Source organism: Desmodus rotundus, chromosome 3 (assembly GCF_022682495.2).
Source record: "Desmodus rotundus isolate HL8 chromosome 3, HLdesRot8A.1, whole genome shotgun sequence".
Taxonomy (NCBI): Eukaryota; Metazoa; Chordata; class Mammalia; order Chiroptera; family Phyllostomidae; genus Desmodus; species Desmodus rotundus.
Genome location: NC_071389.1, coordinates 183,322 through 199,291, shown reverse-complemented (window position 1 = coordinate 199,291; position 15,970 = coordinate 183,322). Strand labels below are relative to the sequence as shown.

The 15,970-nt window shown below is 63.6% G+C and overlaps 1 protein-coding gene across 12 annotated transcripts; it reads left to right on the top strand.

Annotated features, from left to right (window-relative positions):
* Window positions 1-2,295: 2,295 nt before the first annotated feature.
* C3H1orf159 (chromosome 3 C1orf159 homolog) lies at window positions 2,296-13,339 on the top strand. Of its 12 annotated transcripts, none has more exons than XM_045190472.3 (11): window positions 2,297-2,392; window positions 3,117-3,371; window positions 4,569-4,784; window positions 6,189-6,277; window positions 6,444-6,519; window positions 8,899-8,985; window positions 9,208-9,345; window positions 10,017-10,151; window positions 11,045-11,070; window positions 11,162-11,192; window positions 12,357-13,339. In XM_045190472.3, exons 4-11 carry the CDS (start codon window positions 6,206-6,208, stop codon window positions 12,452-12,454), a joined length of 663 nt encoding a protein of 220 aa, XP_045046407.1. In that variant the 5' UTR covers window positions 2,297-2,392; window positions 3,117-3,371; window positions 4,569-4,784; window positions 6,189-6,205; the 3' UTR covers window positions 12,455-13,339. The 12 variants fall into 12 exon arrangements, with proteins under 12 accessions (XP_045046406.1, XP_045046407.1, XP_045046411.1 ...); XM_045190473.3 differs by lacking the exon at window positions 2,297-2,392 and adding an exon at window positions 2,443-2,673; XM_045190476.2 differs by lacking the exon at window positions 4,569-4,784 and having other exon boundaries at window positions 2,298-2,392.
* Window positions 13,340-15,970: the final 2,631 nt, after the last annotated feature.

Sequence of the window (15,970 nt, the reverse complement as noted above, 5' to 3'; positions counted from 1 at the left end):
GAAGCTGACAGCCTTGGCAAAATGCCACACGCGCTGGGAACCGCTGCAGCCACTGCTTCGAAAACCGCCCAGGCCCTGGTGGCAGCTCCTAGGCCGGCGGAGCAGTGACGCCCTGTGACGCATGCGCGGCAGGCAGGGCACCCAGGGAGGCACTTCGCAGACAGTGGAGTGGGTGCTGCCACGCAGACGGGAACCGGAGCTCTCAGGTGTTCCACGCACCATGGGGCTGTGGTTCCTCATCACGCTGGCCCACCTGAGCTGTCATGTTCCCAGGCACAGCTTAGTTACCGTTGCTGCCAGTCACACCGTCCTGAAAACCTGTTGCTGTTAGTGACCTTCTTGTCCTGGGTGCTCACACCCAAATTTCTGATGGATGGAAACAGGGTGACAAATCAGCTCCTGCCAGAGGCCCCGGGGGGCATCCTGGAATCAGACCTCCAGCTTCCAGTGCGAGAAGCTCAGCAAACTCTGTCGTCCAGAAGAGAAGACACAGGTGCCTCTCCCTCCAGACACAACACCCTTGCTTGGGGGGTAGCCCCCCTAGCCCCCCGTTACGAGACTGGCACTGTGTCCACTGAGAACTCGGGGTGTTCACACTTGGGACACATGTCCTGAGACGGCATCAGAATGGGAAGAGGACCCGCAGGACTCGGCCAGGTGGCCCACACTCGCAGCTCCTCACCCTGACCAGCACCCAGCTGGTACTCACACGACCTCAGGGATGCTGACAGGTCCAAACCCTGTCATGCGCACACATCTGACTCGACTCACTGAGAGGCAGGGACTTCTGCAGGACACACTCAGGGGTAGTGTTTGTTTTGTTTTGTGTAGGGTGGTGCAGTGGCAGAGCCTGAGACCACACACATGCATTCCACCTGTCTCAGCGTTGGCACAAAGCCAGTCCAGGGTGCCAGTCCCCACCTAGACCCGGCAGCCTTTGGGACTGAATGGGGAGCACTCCCAGCCCCTTCCTACCAGGAGTCCTTGGGGTGGAGGCTGAGTGGGAAGAGGAGCCAGTTCCATTAGCTTCACCGGCTGAGAGGAACCAAGGTCCCACCGGCCTGCCTACATTCACACAGAAGTGCGGAAGTGCACACAGGGAGTCCTGCAGAGCGTATGTGAGTCCATGCACCGTGTGCGTGTCCTTCCCAGCCCAGGCCCAGGCCACAGATCTCTCTGCATAGATTCCCCGGCCCAGGCATTGCTCTCAAAGCAGTTGCCCTTGAGGAAAACCAGCTCCACCCAACAGCACAGAGCAGCCCTGGTGACCTTTCTTGCCGACTGTGCTCCGTGGGCCAACCTCACCACCACGGAAGGTAGAAACGTACTAGGTACGAAATGGGCAGTGGCCAGCCTCGCTCTTTTCTCCCAGTAGGTCCCTGGCACACCCCCTCCCCGGGGCCAGCTTTGCATGCCCTATAGGGGTCTGACCAGGCACCGTGAAATCCTATTTAACCCTGACCCCACAAAGGAATTGCCTGCAGGGAAAACCCCTCCCGGGCCGCTGCCGGGACCGCGCTGGCGCGCGGCCGGGCATCGGGGCCAGAGCTAGCAGGTCTGCGTTCTGCAGGAAACCTGCCAGCTTCGACGTTAGGAGACGTCGGGCGTCACCGAGGCGCTCTACTGGGAAGCGGGTCCGTCTGCGGACTCTGCGGTACCCCCACACAGCGGCGTCTTCTGCCACGTGAGCGGCACCGCGGGTTTCACTTGCTGTCACTTTCTCGAGTCCCGTCAAGGGGCAGAGGCGCCAAGGGTCGCGTTGACCAGAGGCCGGAGCTCTCCATCCCCGCTCAAGACCACAAAACAGACACAACCTACGCCTTCGCCCCGGGGTCGGACCTGCTGTCAGCATTTCGCAGCAGCCTCCGCTAAGCGGGTGACGGGCCGAGACCAGAGATCCGGGGCTTCCTCTCGCGAGGAGCGCCGTCCACGGACAGGAAGGGGACTAGAACCAGCAGCCCCGTTTGTCCCGGCGGACGCAAGGATGCCCTGAACGTGGCCTTCGAGCGCCTCTAAAGGCTTGTTGCAGCTGCCCTTTCCGGTCTCCTAGCAACGGCCAAGATGGCCCGCGCGCGAGGAATCCTGGGCAGTGTAGTCCCTCCCCTAACTCCGTAGTCCACTCCAGGGCCTGGAGCCTAGGACCGAGGCGCCTTAGACTACACTTCCCAGATCGCTCCGCGCGCGCCTCCTACGGTCTCGCGATCACTCTGTGCCGGAACCCACCTGGCGAGAGTTAGCTCTCGCACGGACCGCCGGGATGTGTAGTTTTGAGCTGGGAGTCTCGCGCCCTAGAATCTAGGCTGCGGCAGCGGAGAGACTACAAGTCCCAGGGGGTACGGCGCGACCGCCTGGAGGGCGGGGGGTACGAAAGAAGAACCCAAAGGGCGCGGGGGTGAGTGAGGGGCTGGGGGCGGGCGGGCTGCGGCGACTGCGGGGACGGGGGTCTTAGGGGAGGCCCTAGGAGCGCGGACGCCGGGGCGGGGCACTCTCGGTGCGGGGACGGGGCGCGGAGGCCGAACAAAAATCCACGGGGATCCCAGAGCGACCGGACCCCTGGGCGTCGTGGCCTGAGGGAGCCCCAGTACCCGGACCAGGAACCCCGTCCCCGAACTGCCTCCCCACGGCGCCCGGCCGCGCTGGACCGTTCGGGACCTGACGGGCCTCTTTTCAGAGGTTTGCGCGTTCATCGCCCCGAAATAGTGCATGTTTAGCCGTAAGGCAGGTGTCCCCGTCGCAGTTGAGCGATGTCACCGTAACGATGTAATAGATGTTTTAGTTCCGGTGTGATTTGAGACCAGGTGGTTTGGGTACGTATTTTAGAGCATTTCAAGGAACAGCGTTTTGACAAATACAACTTCTGCCCCCAAAGCTGTTTTGTGACAACTCTTAACCGCCGCGTCCCAGCGAATTGGCGTTTGTTCGCGTTCTCGGTGTCGCCGCCGCGAACGGAAAGGCAGCCTTGGTCTTTCCCTTTCGGGCTTCGGGGTCAGCCGGGGTCCTAATGCCGCGTTGTTTTCAAAAGCTTGTTCCTAGAATAGTCTGGATTGTGCAGAAAGGTTCTTTTCCTGGCACGTGCACACCCCACCTCATTCCGCGTCCACCCATTCCTCCCGAAGGTAGAGCAAATGGACGTCTTAACGGTGGGAGAAGCGGAAAGGTCCGCGCACCTGCAACCAGCTGCCAGACCGCCATCCCCCGCTCGGCGGCCCTCCTGCTGGGGAGCCTGTGCACATGGTTGTCCTGCCAGCACCTAACCCCTGACCTGCTGACCGAAGGTCATCCCCCCAGTTACTTTCACGAGTGACTCGATTAGAATCCCCGTGACCGGAGGACGCTTCTGTATTGAAAGCAGCTCTTCACAGGAAAAACGGGTACTTGAAAGAACACCCACCAGTAGTTCAATTTAAATTCTCAGCAGATTTCCCACTACCTTGTAGAGACTGTTTTATCCAGTTGTGTAGCTTTTTGGCCCCACTAAGGTTTTCAGAACTGACAGTGAGCTGCATTTATTCGGTTGGTTTTGAGGTGTAATTCCCTCCAGTGATGAGCACAGTCCAGCCTGACCAGTTTTGACAGGTGCTCCCAGCCGTGTTGCCTGTATCCCCATCGTGTGGGAAAACATTCCTGCTGCCCCTGAAGGTCCCCTCGTGTGGGCTGAAGGCTTGTGTCCCCAAGTCAATGAGTCGAAGCCCTGACCCTGTGTGAGGGTGGAGGCAGGGCCTTGGGAGGTGCCTAGGGTGACAGGAGGTCAGGAGGGTGGGCCCTGCTGGGAGGTGCCCTGCTGAGAGGGGAGGGACCCCTGTCCCGGCTCGTGCTCCCTGGAGAGGCCACGCAAGCGGACATTGAGGGGACGCCGTCTGTGTATGAGGAGGGGCCTCACAGACCCTGGACCTCCGGTCCCCAAACCATGAGAAGCAAGCGTGGTCTCTGCTGACTTGCCCCGGCCTCCAGAGCCGGCGGGGACCTCGAGCGTCTTTCCAGATCTGACCCCCAGGAGCAAGCGCCCTGGGTCCCACCACCGCTCCTTAGACTTGCCTCGTGAGCCCTCATCGTAACGGGGCTGAGCCGCACCTGCCCGTCTGCTCAGGTTCCTGCATCACCTCCCTTCCCGGGGACTCCCCACGGGCCTCTGATGGAGCTGGGGGTCCTCCTGTTTGGCCCTGTGACGAAGGCGGTGTGCATTCTTGTGCCTCTTTCCTGTGACGTGTTCTCACTGCCATCGGGCGATACCTCGGGGGCTGCCACGTGGGGCCTCATGGGCCAGCAGCGGCTTCTGCCTGCATTTCCTTGAGCTCGCTGACCTGAGCCCTTGCAGCTGCTTCGTGGCCTGTGCACCCCTTTTCAGGAGTGCCCGATCTGGCCTTTTGCCTTTTCCTAAATTACTGAGTGGTAAAGTCCTTCCTGCCTCCTGGGGACAAGGCTCGTCAGATGTGTCACGAATGTTACCTCCCATTCTTTGACTTGCCTATTCATTTTATTAGGTCTGCAGTATTTTTAAACTAACTTTAAAGATCTTGGAGTAGTTTTGGATTTCAGGAAAGCCGCAGACGCCCCGTGTTTCCGAACAGGAACACCGTGCTTATCCTGGCACACGTGTTGAAGCTCAGAAGCAGCGTGTGACCCTGCTGCTGCCTACGGCCCGGACGCCAGACTTCCTGCGATTCCTGCCCCTCCCTCTACCCAGCCCAGGATGCCACACGTCGCCTTTGTCCCGCTGCTCTGTGCCCCCGTCTCAGCCCCTCCTGGGTCTGCGTGGCCGTGACTGCTTTGAGGGGACAGCTCAGGTGTTTTGTAGAGCATCCATCACGTTGGGCTTGTCTCACGTGTGTCTCGTGTGCTCCCTGGTGAGACCGGGGTTGCGGGTGTGTGGGGACAGCACCCTACAGGTGAGGCGGCCCCTCATTGCACTATATCGGGGGGACCTGACATCTGCATGATATTCCGGGGGTGCCGTCCCGGGTCACCTGGGTCAGCTGGTGTCACTGGTGGAGTTGCTCCGCGTCCTGCCCCTCCTGTCCCGTGTGGAGGTCTGTGCAGAGCCGCCCTCCCCTGACGTCTGTCCCTGTGGCCTCGCGGGTGTTGTCCCAGCTGCTCGTACTGCTGTTTGCGGTGCCTGACCTTGCCCTCTGCGTCCCAGGGACGCACCGCCGTCCCTCTGGCCTCGAGCTCTGAACAGAAACCTCTGAACAGAAACCGTGTCTTGTGACTTAGTGTGCCTCTTACCGGAGAGTGAACGGAAGGGCCCGACCTTGGGACTCCTCCCCGAGGCAGGAGCGGTGGTCTCTAAGTGACTGGTTCAGGTCCCACCCTGCAGCAGAGGGGTCACCGCGTGCACGACGTCAGCAGCCCCGAACTGAACCCGGCACAGAGGGCAGGACAGACCCCAGCCAGGACCGGCTCCCTGGCCGCTGCCCTCCCCCCGGCCCCGCTCCAGGAGGCAGGCCCAGGGGGCCTGGGCAGTGGGCCCTCCAGGTGGGAACCCTTGGTCCCTTGCTCGGGTTCCGGACACGCTGTCTGCGGCCCCTGGGAGGGAGGCGCAGGCAGCTCCCTGGGGGTTGCTGCTGTGGGCTCCCACTCTCGGGACCTAAAACTCCTCACCCGGCTGCCCCTCAGCTGTTTCTCTCAAGTGGTGACTTGAGAGAAGGTCTCAGAGGTGACTTTGGTGTGTGAAAATGCTCACCTCGCCGTGTCTGAGGCGGATGTGGCTGTGGTCACCACCTGCAAGTTGACAGTGATTTGCTAAGACTGACAGTTTACCTCAGGGACGTGCAGGTCGGCTTAAGTAGCAACGTGACGGCTCAGGCCCCGGCCAGTGGGGGATGGAACGAGGTGACAGGTGGCCAGGCCTGTCTGAGCTCATGTGCAGGGACCGCTCATCCCGCCTGCCCCACCTCTGCTAAGGCCCTCCTCTGGGGAGCTGCCGGGGGTGTGGTCCAGAGCCCAGGTCAGATGATCCCCCTGCCGGTGGGCTCCAGTCAAGGCCCCACCTGGTTTGGCTGCATAGTGACCCTGGGGGGCCCTGCCGGGCACCAGCGGGACTCAGGCCACGGGACCCCCGGCAGCTCAGCAGTCCTGGCAGCCAAGCACTGGGCGGGCAGGAGCTGGATATCCGCTGCTGGCGTCCTGGAGGGCGGGTGAGGCCCTCCACCCCCACCCCCGTGGCCCCACAGCACCCCTCTCTGTTGCAGACCCTGAGCTGCGGGATATGGCACTCCAGCGTGCCGTCCTCCTGGCCGGCCTCCTGGTGGAAGTTGCCAGCAAATCTTCGGAGAGCGTGGTAGGTGCCCTGCCCCCTGGGCATGCCGGGGCGCCAGGAGTGGGGGGTGGAGCCATCTAGTCACAGCCCCTTGTGGAGGTGGGGCCCTCACCCAGGGTCTCACCCCTAGGTCCTGCGTGAGCCGCCCACCCACAGGGTCTGGACGCTGACTGCCGTTTCCCTCTAGGGCCAGCAGCCCGAGTGTTGTGTGGACGTGGTGGACGCCAACACCACCTGCCCAGGCACGAGCCTGTGTGGCCCAGGTAGGCACTTTGGCTTGAGCTGAGGGAGGCCAGCCTCGGGGGTGGCTCTGTCAAGCCCCCCACACCCAGTGGGGGCCAGGAGGGCGCTGGAAGGAGAGTAGGAGGGGTATGCCCCATGCAAGCCTCCCTCCTAGCCTGGCCGCCTCACCCCAGGTGGTGCAGGCAGCACCCTGTGGGGAGACTGGTGCCAAGCAGTGAGGGTGTGGTGTGGGGAGGCAGGACGCTGGCTCTGCTCCCAGGGAGTCCCAGCTGGGCCCTCGGACGGGGCTGATGGGACAGAGATTGACGGGAGAAGCAGGTAGACAGATGTGAACCAGTGTGCCTGACATGGAGCCATCTTGAGGAGGAGGACAGTGAGAACACTCTTCCTGCACCTGTTTTTAAGTGTCTTGCGCTAAAAATAACGTTTATGTCAAAGAGGCACATTTTGCCACAATGTATTCTGGCTTCCTTTTGCCCCCCACTTGGAACCAGGAATCGGTAGCTGTAGAGGCACAAGCAGACAGGAGCCGCGCGGGGGCACTCTCCCATGTGCACGGAGCTGCCTCGGTCCACTGGCAGCTAAGTCTCGGCCCACAGGCAGCACGGTGGGCGGCCCCTCCAGTGAGGCCTCTGTGTGGTGGGGGCCAGCAGGTCGTGAGTAAGAGGCGCCTTCATGGAAGCAAAGGGAAAACGAGGGCTGGTGGTTGGAGCAAATGCAGACCCAGACCAGAGTCCAGACAGCGGCCAGCTGAGACAACTCCCAGATGCAGGTGGAGTGAGGACAGCGGTGGCCATCTGTGACAGACTTCCGGTCAGTTGCTCAGCTCTCTGGTGGTGGCCCTTGGGTCCTCGTGGCCTTTGTGAGCGGCCCACCCGGCAGCCGGTGCGAAGGATGTCACACGTGACCTGCCGTGGTGATTCCAGGTTGTCCAGCCTCGGTGTGCAGGGCTTCAGGCAAAGGGCAGTTCAGTTCTTAGTGATTCCCAGCCGGAGGGCTGCAGGCAGGTGGGGGGGGCTGTGAGCCCCATCCGGTCTAGCCCACAGGCGGGTAAGCCTCAGACGTGAGCGGGCCCTGCCTCCATGTGCACACGGGTGCAGTAGGTCTCCTGCAGCACACAGTTTCCCACCCTGCTGCCACAGGCAGCCCCGGGAGGACTGATTTGCTCCTGAAGTCTGGCCTCGCCACCGGCTGAGTGCTTGCGTGAGCTCGGCGGGAGCTGCGATGCCGGGTGCGCTTCTCTCGGTTTTGAGGCGGGGCCTTTTCACGAGCAATCCCGGAGTAGACTTTTAAAAGCCAACTGAGGACTTGTCCTCAGCCTTCACCAGCAGTATCGTAGATCTGGGTGAACCCTCTGGCCTGCAGGTCCCCAGCCACCTGCAGGTTCCTGACTCTGATAGGAAGTGACCATCCTCACCAGCCAAGCAGGTACCAGGGCGTTTTCAAAGCGCCTCGTTGGCTCTAGCGTCAGCCTTAGCGCCTGAAGCGCATCTGGCCCTGGCTGTCTGGCTGTGCCTTGTCCCTGCACTCAGCACAGCTGGGGCTTCTGAGGGAGGTGCCACGTCGGCACCAGGCCCAGTCCCAGGCCTCCTAGAGCCGACGCCAGGTGCCTCCCCGCAACCCACCTCTCCCGAGAAATGTCAAGGGAAGGAGCCAAACTCACCGCTTTAGAAGAGACACCATGTTTGCACAGGAAACAGAAGCCTGACTCCACCTGGGATCCTACTGGGCCTGCTCGGTGCACGGCCTCACTACCTACTATCACGAGGGCTCCCGTGGGTCCCAGCTGTGCTGTCACCCTTCGGGCCCTGCCACTGCTTGGTGTCACAGCAGAAAGGCCTTCCTCTTGCACTGGCCACCTGTGTGGGCTAAATGTTTGTGAGGTCCTCTGTGAGGGCCTGCGGCTGTCCCCCGGAGACAGCCATGGCCAGCACTGGTGTTCGGAGCATGCTTGCTCAGCCTCTGTGCTGAATGTTGGGGACGTTAAGAAATAATGATGGAGCGGGACAAAACCCCTGGCCTGGGAGGGTGCAGCTGGCAAGACCACTGTCTGTCAGTCACAGGCTGGGGAGAGCTGGCCCGCTCCCAGCCCCGGGGTGGGCGGCGGCTGGTGGCAGTGGCAGTGTGGGCGGGAAGTGGGTTTCAGTGTGCTGCGGTCCTGGAGGAGGGTCTGGCCGCAGAGCCCGGTCACTCCTAGCCAGGTGTGCAGGCCCCGGGGGAGGTGCATGAGTCTGGAGGTCAAGGCTATGGAGGCGGGAGGCCCTGTCTCGAGTGCGAGACATCTCTGAGTCCGTCCCTCCAGAACAGCTTGATTAGCGCCCTGGAATGAAAACTTGTACAGACGGAAACTGCAGACGCTCAGCCAGCTGAGCCGTCTCTCCCTGCCTCTGCTGGCCCAGGCTGCTTCAGGCGCCGGAACGAGGACGGGAGTGCCAGCTGCGTCCGGTGCAGGAGTGGGCCCTACAACAGCTCGGAGTGCAGAAGCCGTAGGTCGCTGTCCCCCCCAGCCCCCCCCCACCCGGCCCGCTTTGCACCAAGACCACACCTCCCGGTTCTGGAGGAACTGGTGGGGGTCGCCCTTCCCATCCCCAGAGCAGCTGGGTGCCCACTTTGCCCTGGACCCCTCTTTCCCCGAGTCTCCTCTCTGGCTAGGACAGCTGTAGGCTGAGGGCTGCTCTGCCTCCACAGTCATCCTTTCTCGTCTCCAGCCCGTGACTTCCCTGAGGGTCCTCATGGGGTCCCCACGCATGGCCCGGCATTAACAGGCGTGTTTCCCGCAGCCGCTGGCCAGGGCACGCAGCCCCCTATGAACAGGAACACAGGCACGCCCGGGCAGCCAAGTCTCGGTGAGTGTCCCTGCTTCCCAGACTAGGGCAGGGCATCCTCGGAGCTGTGCCCAGGGCAGACAGACCACTCGTGCTGCCTGGGCAGGGCTACACCCTCGCCAGGGCCAGGCCACCCCACCATGAGCGCTGCCCGGGGGAGCTCTGGACAGTCCCAGCAGGCGGGAGCCCTTAGGGCAGTGTGTCGCTGCCTCTGCCTCCCTCCCGGCACACCCAGCCCTCGGTCCATGGGAAGCCGGGTGTGTGGTTCTCCAGAGATCAAGGGGCAGGCCCTGCCACCTGCCCCCAGGGGCTCTTCTAGGATGGGGGGCTCGGAGGGCACTGCAGACCCTGCCCCAGACAAGTGCCCTCACCTCCTGGGCTGGCTGCCGGACATCTGTCCTGCCTGAGACGCCAGTGGGGCCACCACAGGCAGGTGTGATGGTGCCTGGTTAGGAGGGTCGTGTCCCCTGGGACCTGCTCCCTGGGCACCTGGACTGAAGACCCTGCGCTGACCCAGACCACAGGCTGGTGGCACAGAGCAGCTGAGTTTAGGGTGGGGTCTGCACACACCTGGCTCCCGTGCTACAGATTTGGACCAGACACACTTGTTACGTCGCCGGGACTCCCCCTTCTCCTGGCTCCTCGGGCCCAGGTGTGTGCAGGGAGGGCTGACGCACTGCCCTTGCCTGCAGGGGGCCCGCAAGTGGCAGCCTCCCTCTTCCTGGGGACCTTCTTCCTCAGCTCCAGCCTCATCCTCTCGGTGGCCGGTTTCTTTTACCTCAAGCGCGCCAGTAAACTGCCCAGGCTCTGCTATGGAAGAAACAAAGGTGCGTGTTCCCGCTATGGCGGCCAGCTCCTGCCCGGCCACGGGCCCCTGGGCAGCAGCCCCCCGCAAGGCCCCGTGTGCTGCCTGGGGGACGTGGCGGGTGGGGCTGTGCTGGTGTCCAGCAGCAAAGCCTGAGAGGCACAGGGGGCTGGGAGGAGAGGGGCTGTTCTGGTCCAGGGTTGCGGACCTTGTGGGGTCTCCACAGAAAGGGCACTGCTGTGACTCCACTGGGCCTGGACGCCGGCCCTGCCTCCTGAGGACAGGGGTATCACTCCTTCAGGTTGCCCGGCAGGTGGGCAGCGAGTGGACCGGACTCCAGCAAACAGTGCCAGTGGGTGACACCCGCTGCCACCTACCACTGCTGGGCACCTCCGTGGGGCTGCTGCTGCTTTCTGTCCTGAGCGGTGGGGCTGGCCCTTCCCCACCTCCCAGAAAAGGGGCTCTGGGGTCAGCGCTGGGAGCCTGCTGGCCGTGGTGGGCACAGGTCCCTGTATGTGCTGTGCAGGGGCCGCTCAGTGCTTCCTCCCCGCTGCCACAGAGCAGTGTCTGCTTGGCCCCAGTAGCCACGGTCCTGGGAGAGGCCAGCGTGGCTGGGGGCAGGGTGGGGGGGGTGGTCCCCCTGAGGCCCCTCCTGGGAAGTCCAGAAGGGCAGCTCGCACAGCATGGCAGCCTGGCAGCCTAGAGAAGTGCCCTGAGGGCTGGCTGGCCTCTGCTGAGGGTGAGAAGCTGGGATATGGGGGCGGCTCACCCAGGGGCTGGGGCGGGACCTGTGCCAGGCTGACCGCCAGGCCTGGGGCACTGCTAGGCAGCGGTATGGAGGGACCCCCACTTGCCCGAGCTCCAGGCTGAGGCGGCTGCATGGTCCCCGCGTGACATCTGTGCTCTGTCCCACAGCCCCAGCCCTGCAGCCTGGAGAAGCCGTAAGTAACGGGGGGGTGGGGGTGGGGGGGGGGCTGGGTGCCCTGTGTCCTGAGGGACCCCGCCCTCTCACTGTCCTCCTTTCCTTCCAAGGCCGCAATGATCCCCCCGCCACAGTCCTCAGGTACGTCCGCTCTTCCTGCCCTCATCTGTCAGGGTCCCTTGTCTCTGGGTGAGAATTTCAAAATGCCAGGCGTCTCTAGCACCAGCTGCCCCCCATGGGGCCGCAGCAGGGACAGCCAGGGACTTGGGCTCAGTGGCGTCTGGCCCCACATCCCCCACCCCAGCTACTCGGGATGCCAGCCAAGTCCCCTTCATTAGCCACGGCTCACGTGCCTTTTCCCCTTTGATCCTGGGATGTTGGGTCCACGGAAGCAGGAGGAGGATCCCCAGCATGGGATCAGGGGTCACCCCTGCCACTCTCGCTTGGCCCCTTCACCGAGCCCCAGCCCTACCTGAGCAGCGGGCGCTGGGCCTCCCATGGCCCCTCTGAGGGCTGGGGCTGCGTTTTCCTGCGTCAGGCGTGTCCGGCCTCAGCAGGCGGTGCAGTGAGCACCGCAGTCACCCAGCCTCAGCCGTGAGCCTTCACCCACCCCTGTCCTCACCACTATTGTGAGGGCTGCAGCGGGGAACGGAGAGGCTGCCCCCATCCTGGGGGACAGAGATGCCACTGGGTCAAGGCCAGACCTGCTGTGTTCCCTGAAGCACTTGTCTGCAGCCCCTAAAGCGGCCACCTGTGGCATCTCAAATTTCCCATGGGCCCTGCGTGCGCCTGGAATTCCACAGTCAGGAACAGAGCTGGGGGTGCCCTCTCTGAGGCTCCCGGGCAGGGGGGGCTCCTTGGGGGGGTCCTTCCTGCCTTCCCAGCCCCAGTGGCTCAGGTGTCCCTGGGCTTGTGGCCCCTTATGAGGACACTGGTCCCTAGAGTTAGGGTTCCCCAGAGGACCCAGGAGGACCTCAGCTCACGTCCCCTAACTTCATCACAACTGTACCAACCCCGTTCCCAAGTGAGGTCACATCGCGGGTTCTGGGGCTGAGACTGTGGACACAGTTGGGGGCTGCCATGCACCCTGCAATGTGCATGTGACCTGTGGCTCTGGGTTCCGGGTGTGACAGGCACTGCCCAGGCCATGGTGCTGGGGGTGTGCTGGGGGGTGGGGTGCAGGGGCTGCTTCTGTCCATCGCAAAGCTCTCTGCTGCAGTGACCCCGCTCGTGGGCGGGCCAAGTGCAGCGTGCTCCCCGTGCCAAGCCCCGCACTCACCCCACCTGTCTCCTACCCTGTTTCAGTGCGGAAGCCTCGCTACGTCAGGCGGGAGAGGCCCTCGGACCGGGGCACGGGCCCCGCTGCCGACTCCTTGGTAGAGGCCCGGGTCAGCAACGTCTGACCCCGAGGCTCACCTCCAACTCTGCACACCGCCAAGGAAGAAGCCCTGAACATAGGGCCAGGCTCTGTCCTGGGAGGCCACTGGACAGTCCTGGACTTGCCCCTGGCCAAGCTCTCGTCTCCCAACGACAGGCGCTGCTGAGTGGGAACCAGCGGCTCCTGAACGTGCTGCATTCCTGAGCCAGGCCTCGAGGGAGGCCATGAGGGCCCAGGCCAAGGGACAGACAGTGAGGGATCACCGGGCTGGTCACTGCCCGTCAGGAGCCCAGCAGGCAGGCACCCCTCTAAGGGCAGCCTTTGGGTGTCCTGGCCAGTGCCTGGACCTGGATGGAGGACAGAGACTCAGCACCAGCCCTTAAGGCTGAGACCCCCGAGCCCATGATCCCTTGTTTCCCGGAGCTGCAGGAGCGGGTTGCCTGGTGTCTGTGGACTGCTGTCTGTAAGCGAAATGCATTTGTAGGAAAGCCTGGGCCCCACACACGGTGGGCTTTGCCCACCCAGGATGGCACTGCCTGCAGCTGCCAGGCGCAAAGGGCATGTCTGCCTGAGGCCCGCTTACTTGGAGTGCAGCCCAGACCATTTTGCCAGACCTGCAAGGGCCATGGCTCCTGAGAAGGGCATGTTCGTGGCCACCTCCCGGCACTGCACCTGGCGCGGCTGTCCTTCCCAGACCCTCAGCCAAGGTCCACACTCGCTCCTTCGGTGTCTGGTCCACGTCTGAGGAGGCGGAGGTGGAGCTTGTGCGGTCAGGCTCCCTTGCCCTCTGCATGGCGGTGTTGCTCTGGCAGTTCCAGAGTGCAGAAGTGTGCTCGTCCTCCTGTCCAGCAGCAGCGAGGGCAGCCGCCCTAACACCACGTCCAATAAACTCTTCTGGGCTTTCCCTTTCCGTCCTCGCCGCTCCAGGCTTCGTCTACCCCTGAGCGGGCGGGGGTGACCCCACCATCCAGAGCTGCTTTCCCTCACCCGGGTTGGGGTGGGGGCATGGAGAGCCCTCAGCAAGGACTGGGAGCCCCACCTGAAAGCCTGCGCCGGGGCGGGTGCCCACACGCAGCCCCCACCTTATGGGATGCTGTTCCTGGGGGAAGGGGGCTTGTCCCAAGCTGCCTCAGGCAGGCAGGACGACCCAGCAGCCCCCAGCACATCAAACCTGAGATGGTATGTGTGGCTGCTTCTCAGAGGGGCTTTTCTGCAGCCCAAGCAGGCCTGGTGGGAAGTGTGGAACTCAGGGGTGACCCCACAGGTCGACGGGTGGGCATAGTGCCAGCTGGAGGGGCCGGTGAGCATGGGACGTTGACTTGCAGTGGGTGGCCTGGCCAAGGAGGGCCCAGGGCTTCACTCCCAGAGCCAGCCAGGACTGAGCTGCAGTAGCACAGCCTTGCCCTGGTGGGGCAGCAGAGAGCCACTCCTGAGCCTGCCTGCTCACCTGTCCCTGGGATCCCTGGTCTGAAGTTAATGACCATTGGGCAGCTGGGGGAGCATCTGCTGGGCCACAGTGGGCAAGGAGCATGTGCACAACCGGGAGGCTGTGGGACGGCTGCTAGGCTCCGTCCTGTGCTCTGGGCACAGCGCTCAGGGCGGGGCACTGCCTGCCTGCCTGTGACCACCAGCCTCCCAAGGGACCAGACCTGGGCAGCAAGGTGAGCCCATGCTCCTGCAGCATCTGCGGCTGGGAGGGCAGCCTGGCCAGCCTGAATCGGGCACAGGGTGGGGCTGCAGTACGAGCCTTGGTGGAAAAGGGAAGAAAGGGGTGTTGGCTGGGGGCCCTGTTGAGAGGAGCAGTGCCCACCTTTGTGCTCACGGGGGCCCCAGCGTGGGCTTTTCAATGTCACGGGTTTGGGCTGTGCCCCGTAGGCCTGGCTGTTCTTTCTCTCGGTCCCCTTTGCATGAGAAGGGGGCACAACAGGTGGGGAGACCAGGGGCAGTGTCCCCAGTGGCTTCAGAGGACTTAGAGCCAGTCTATACGTGGCCCCCCATGCCCCCGCCCATCAAGGGGGCCCATCCAGCCCCCAAGGGGAAGAAGCTCTCGCTCACTGCTCCTAGGTTGGCACCAAGCCTAGAGGGTGGCCTCCACCCTCCCCATCTCCCCCCCACCCTGAAACTCTGGATCCCTTTGGCCACGTCCATGACCCTCCTGCAACCTTGCAGGTCCCACCAACTCTCTTGGAGTTTGTCTCCTCCCTCCCACCCCCAGCCCCACACAAGATGCCCTTCCCCCAACCTTTGAGGCTGCAGCCTGGGCCCTTGCGCCATCGGCCCCACGAGCCTGTCCTGCCACTAGGCACCCTGGGCCTGGCACACTGTCTCAGGCCCGGGGAGTAGGGGTGGGATCGCTGGACTTGACATCCCTGTGACCTGGGTACCCAGGCCAGAAAGCAGGTGGTGGGGGTGCCTGAGATTGGGATGGGGACGCCATCAGGGGCAGGTGGTCTGCAGTAGGGGTGGGGTACAGCCCCCTCCCTAGTCTGTCTCCATCCAGATCCCCTCACCTGGGCTCCAGGCCCTCATGGAAGAGGCCAAAATGAAGCCAATTTGTGGGGTCATAGCTCAGGCCAAAGCATACAGGTAGGGTACCACCTCGACCACCACGGGGGTCAGTGGGGGCTGTGTTCACCACCACGCCCCAGGAGGTGAGCACAGTTCAGGGGTTGCAGCCCCAGGATCACAGCTACAGCTCATTTCTTCCTTCATCCTCAGCACTGGAAGAAGCCCTGAGAGCCAGCAGAGGTCAGAGGTCAGCAGTGTTGGGAGGTGGGTGCACAGGGCAGGACTGAGTGGGGCTGGAGAGGTGCTGGTGGGGTCCTGGGCATGGACCCCAGGAAAAGCCGGCCACAGCAAGGCTGGGGAGGGCAGCCAGGCCAACCTTTGGGCCTAGCTCTCATGGGGGTGCAGTAGGGGCAGGACTGCTGAGCCCACCTGACTGGCCAGCAGACCCACCTCCTCTGGAGCCCAGTGCCCAGGGGTGGGGTGGAGGCTGGACCCAGGTACACAGCCCACCCAGATCCCCCACTTCAGTCCAGCCTCCGCCTCCCACGTTGTGGGGGCAGAACCTCACACCCTTGGTCCCCTGGGAAGGAACTGCAGCCCGGCCGTGTCCCCGGCCAGCGGGGACAAGTCAGCCAGTGCCGGGCAAGCAGGGGGCTCGGCCTCAGTCCCCCAAGCCCCAGACGAGCCCTGTAGGGCCTCCCACGTGTGGCCACATCCTGTGCTGGGTGGTACCTGGTCCTGGGGATGGACCAGGCCAGGGCAGGCCTTGAGGATGGTCCTCTCTGCCCATGTGGCTGAGGACGGCTGTGGCCGAGGGCTCAGGACCCCCACGTCTAAGAGCCATGACTAGATAGTGGTGTCACTGAGGGCATTGTCCTCTCCCCTGTCCAGTGAGTCCCAGGGCTACGGGGTCGCACGCTGGCAGCTGTGCTCCCCTCACACTTGAGCCCGCACCTGCACGTTCAGGGGCACGTGCACTGTCACGCTCAGCCAGGGGGATGTGCTGGTGTGTGCACGCCCACCTGCCCCCACG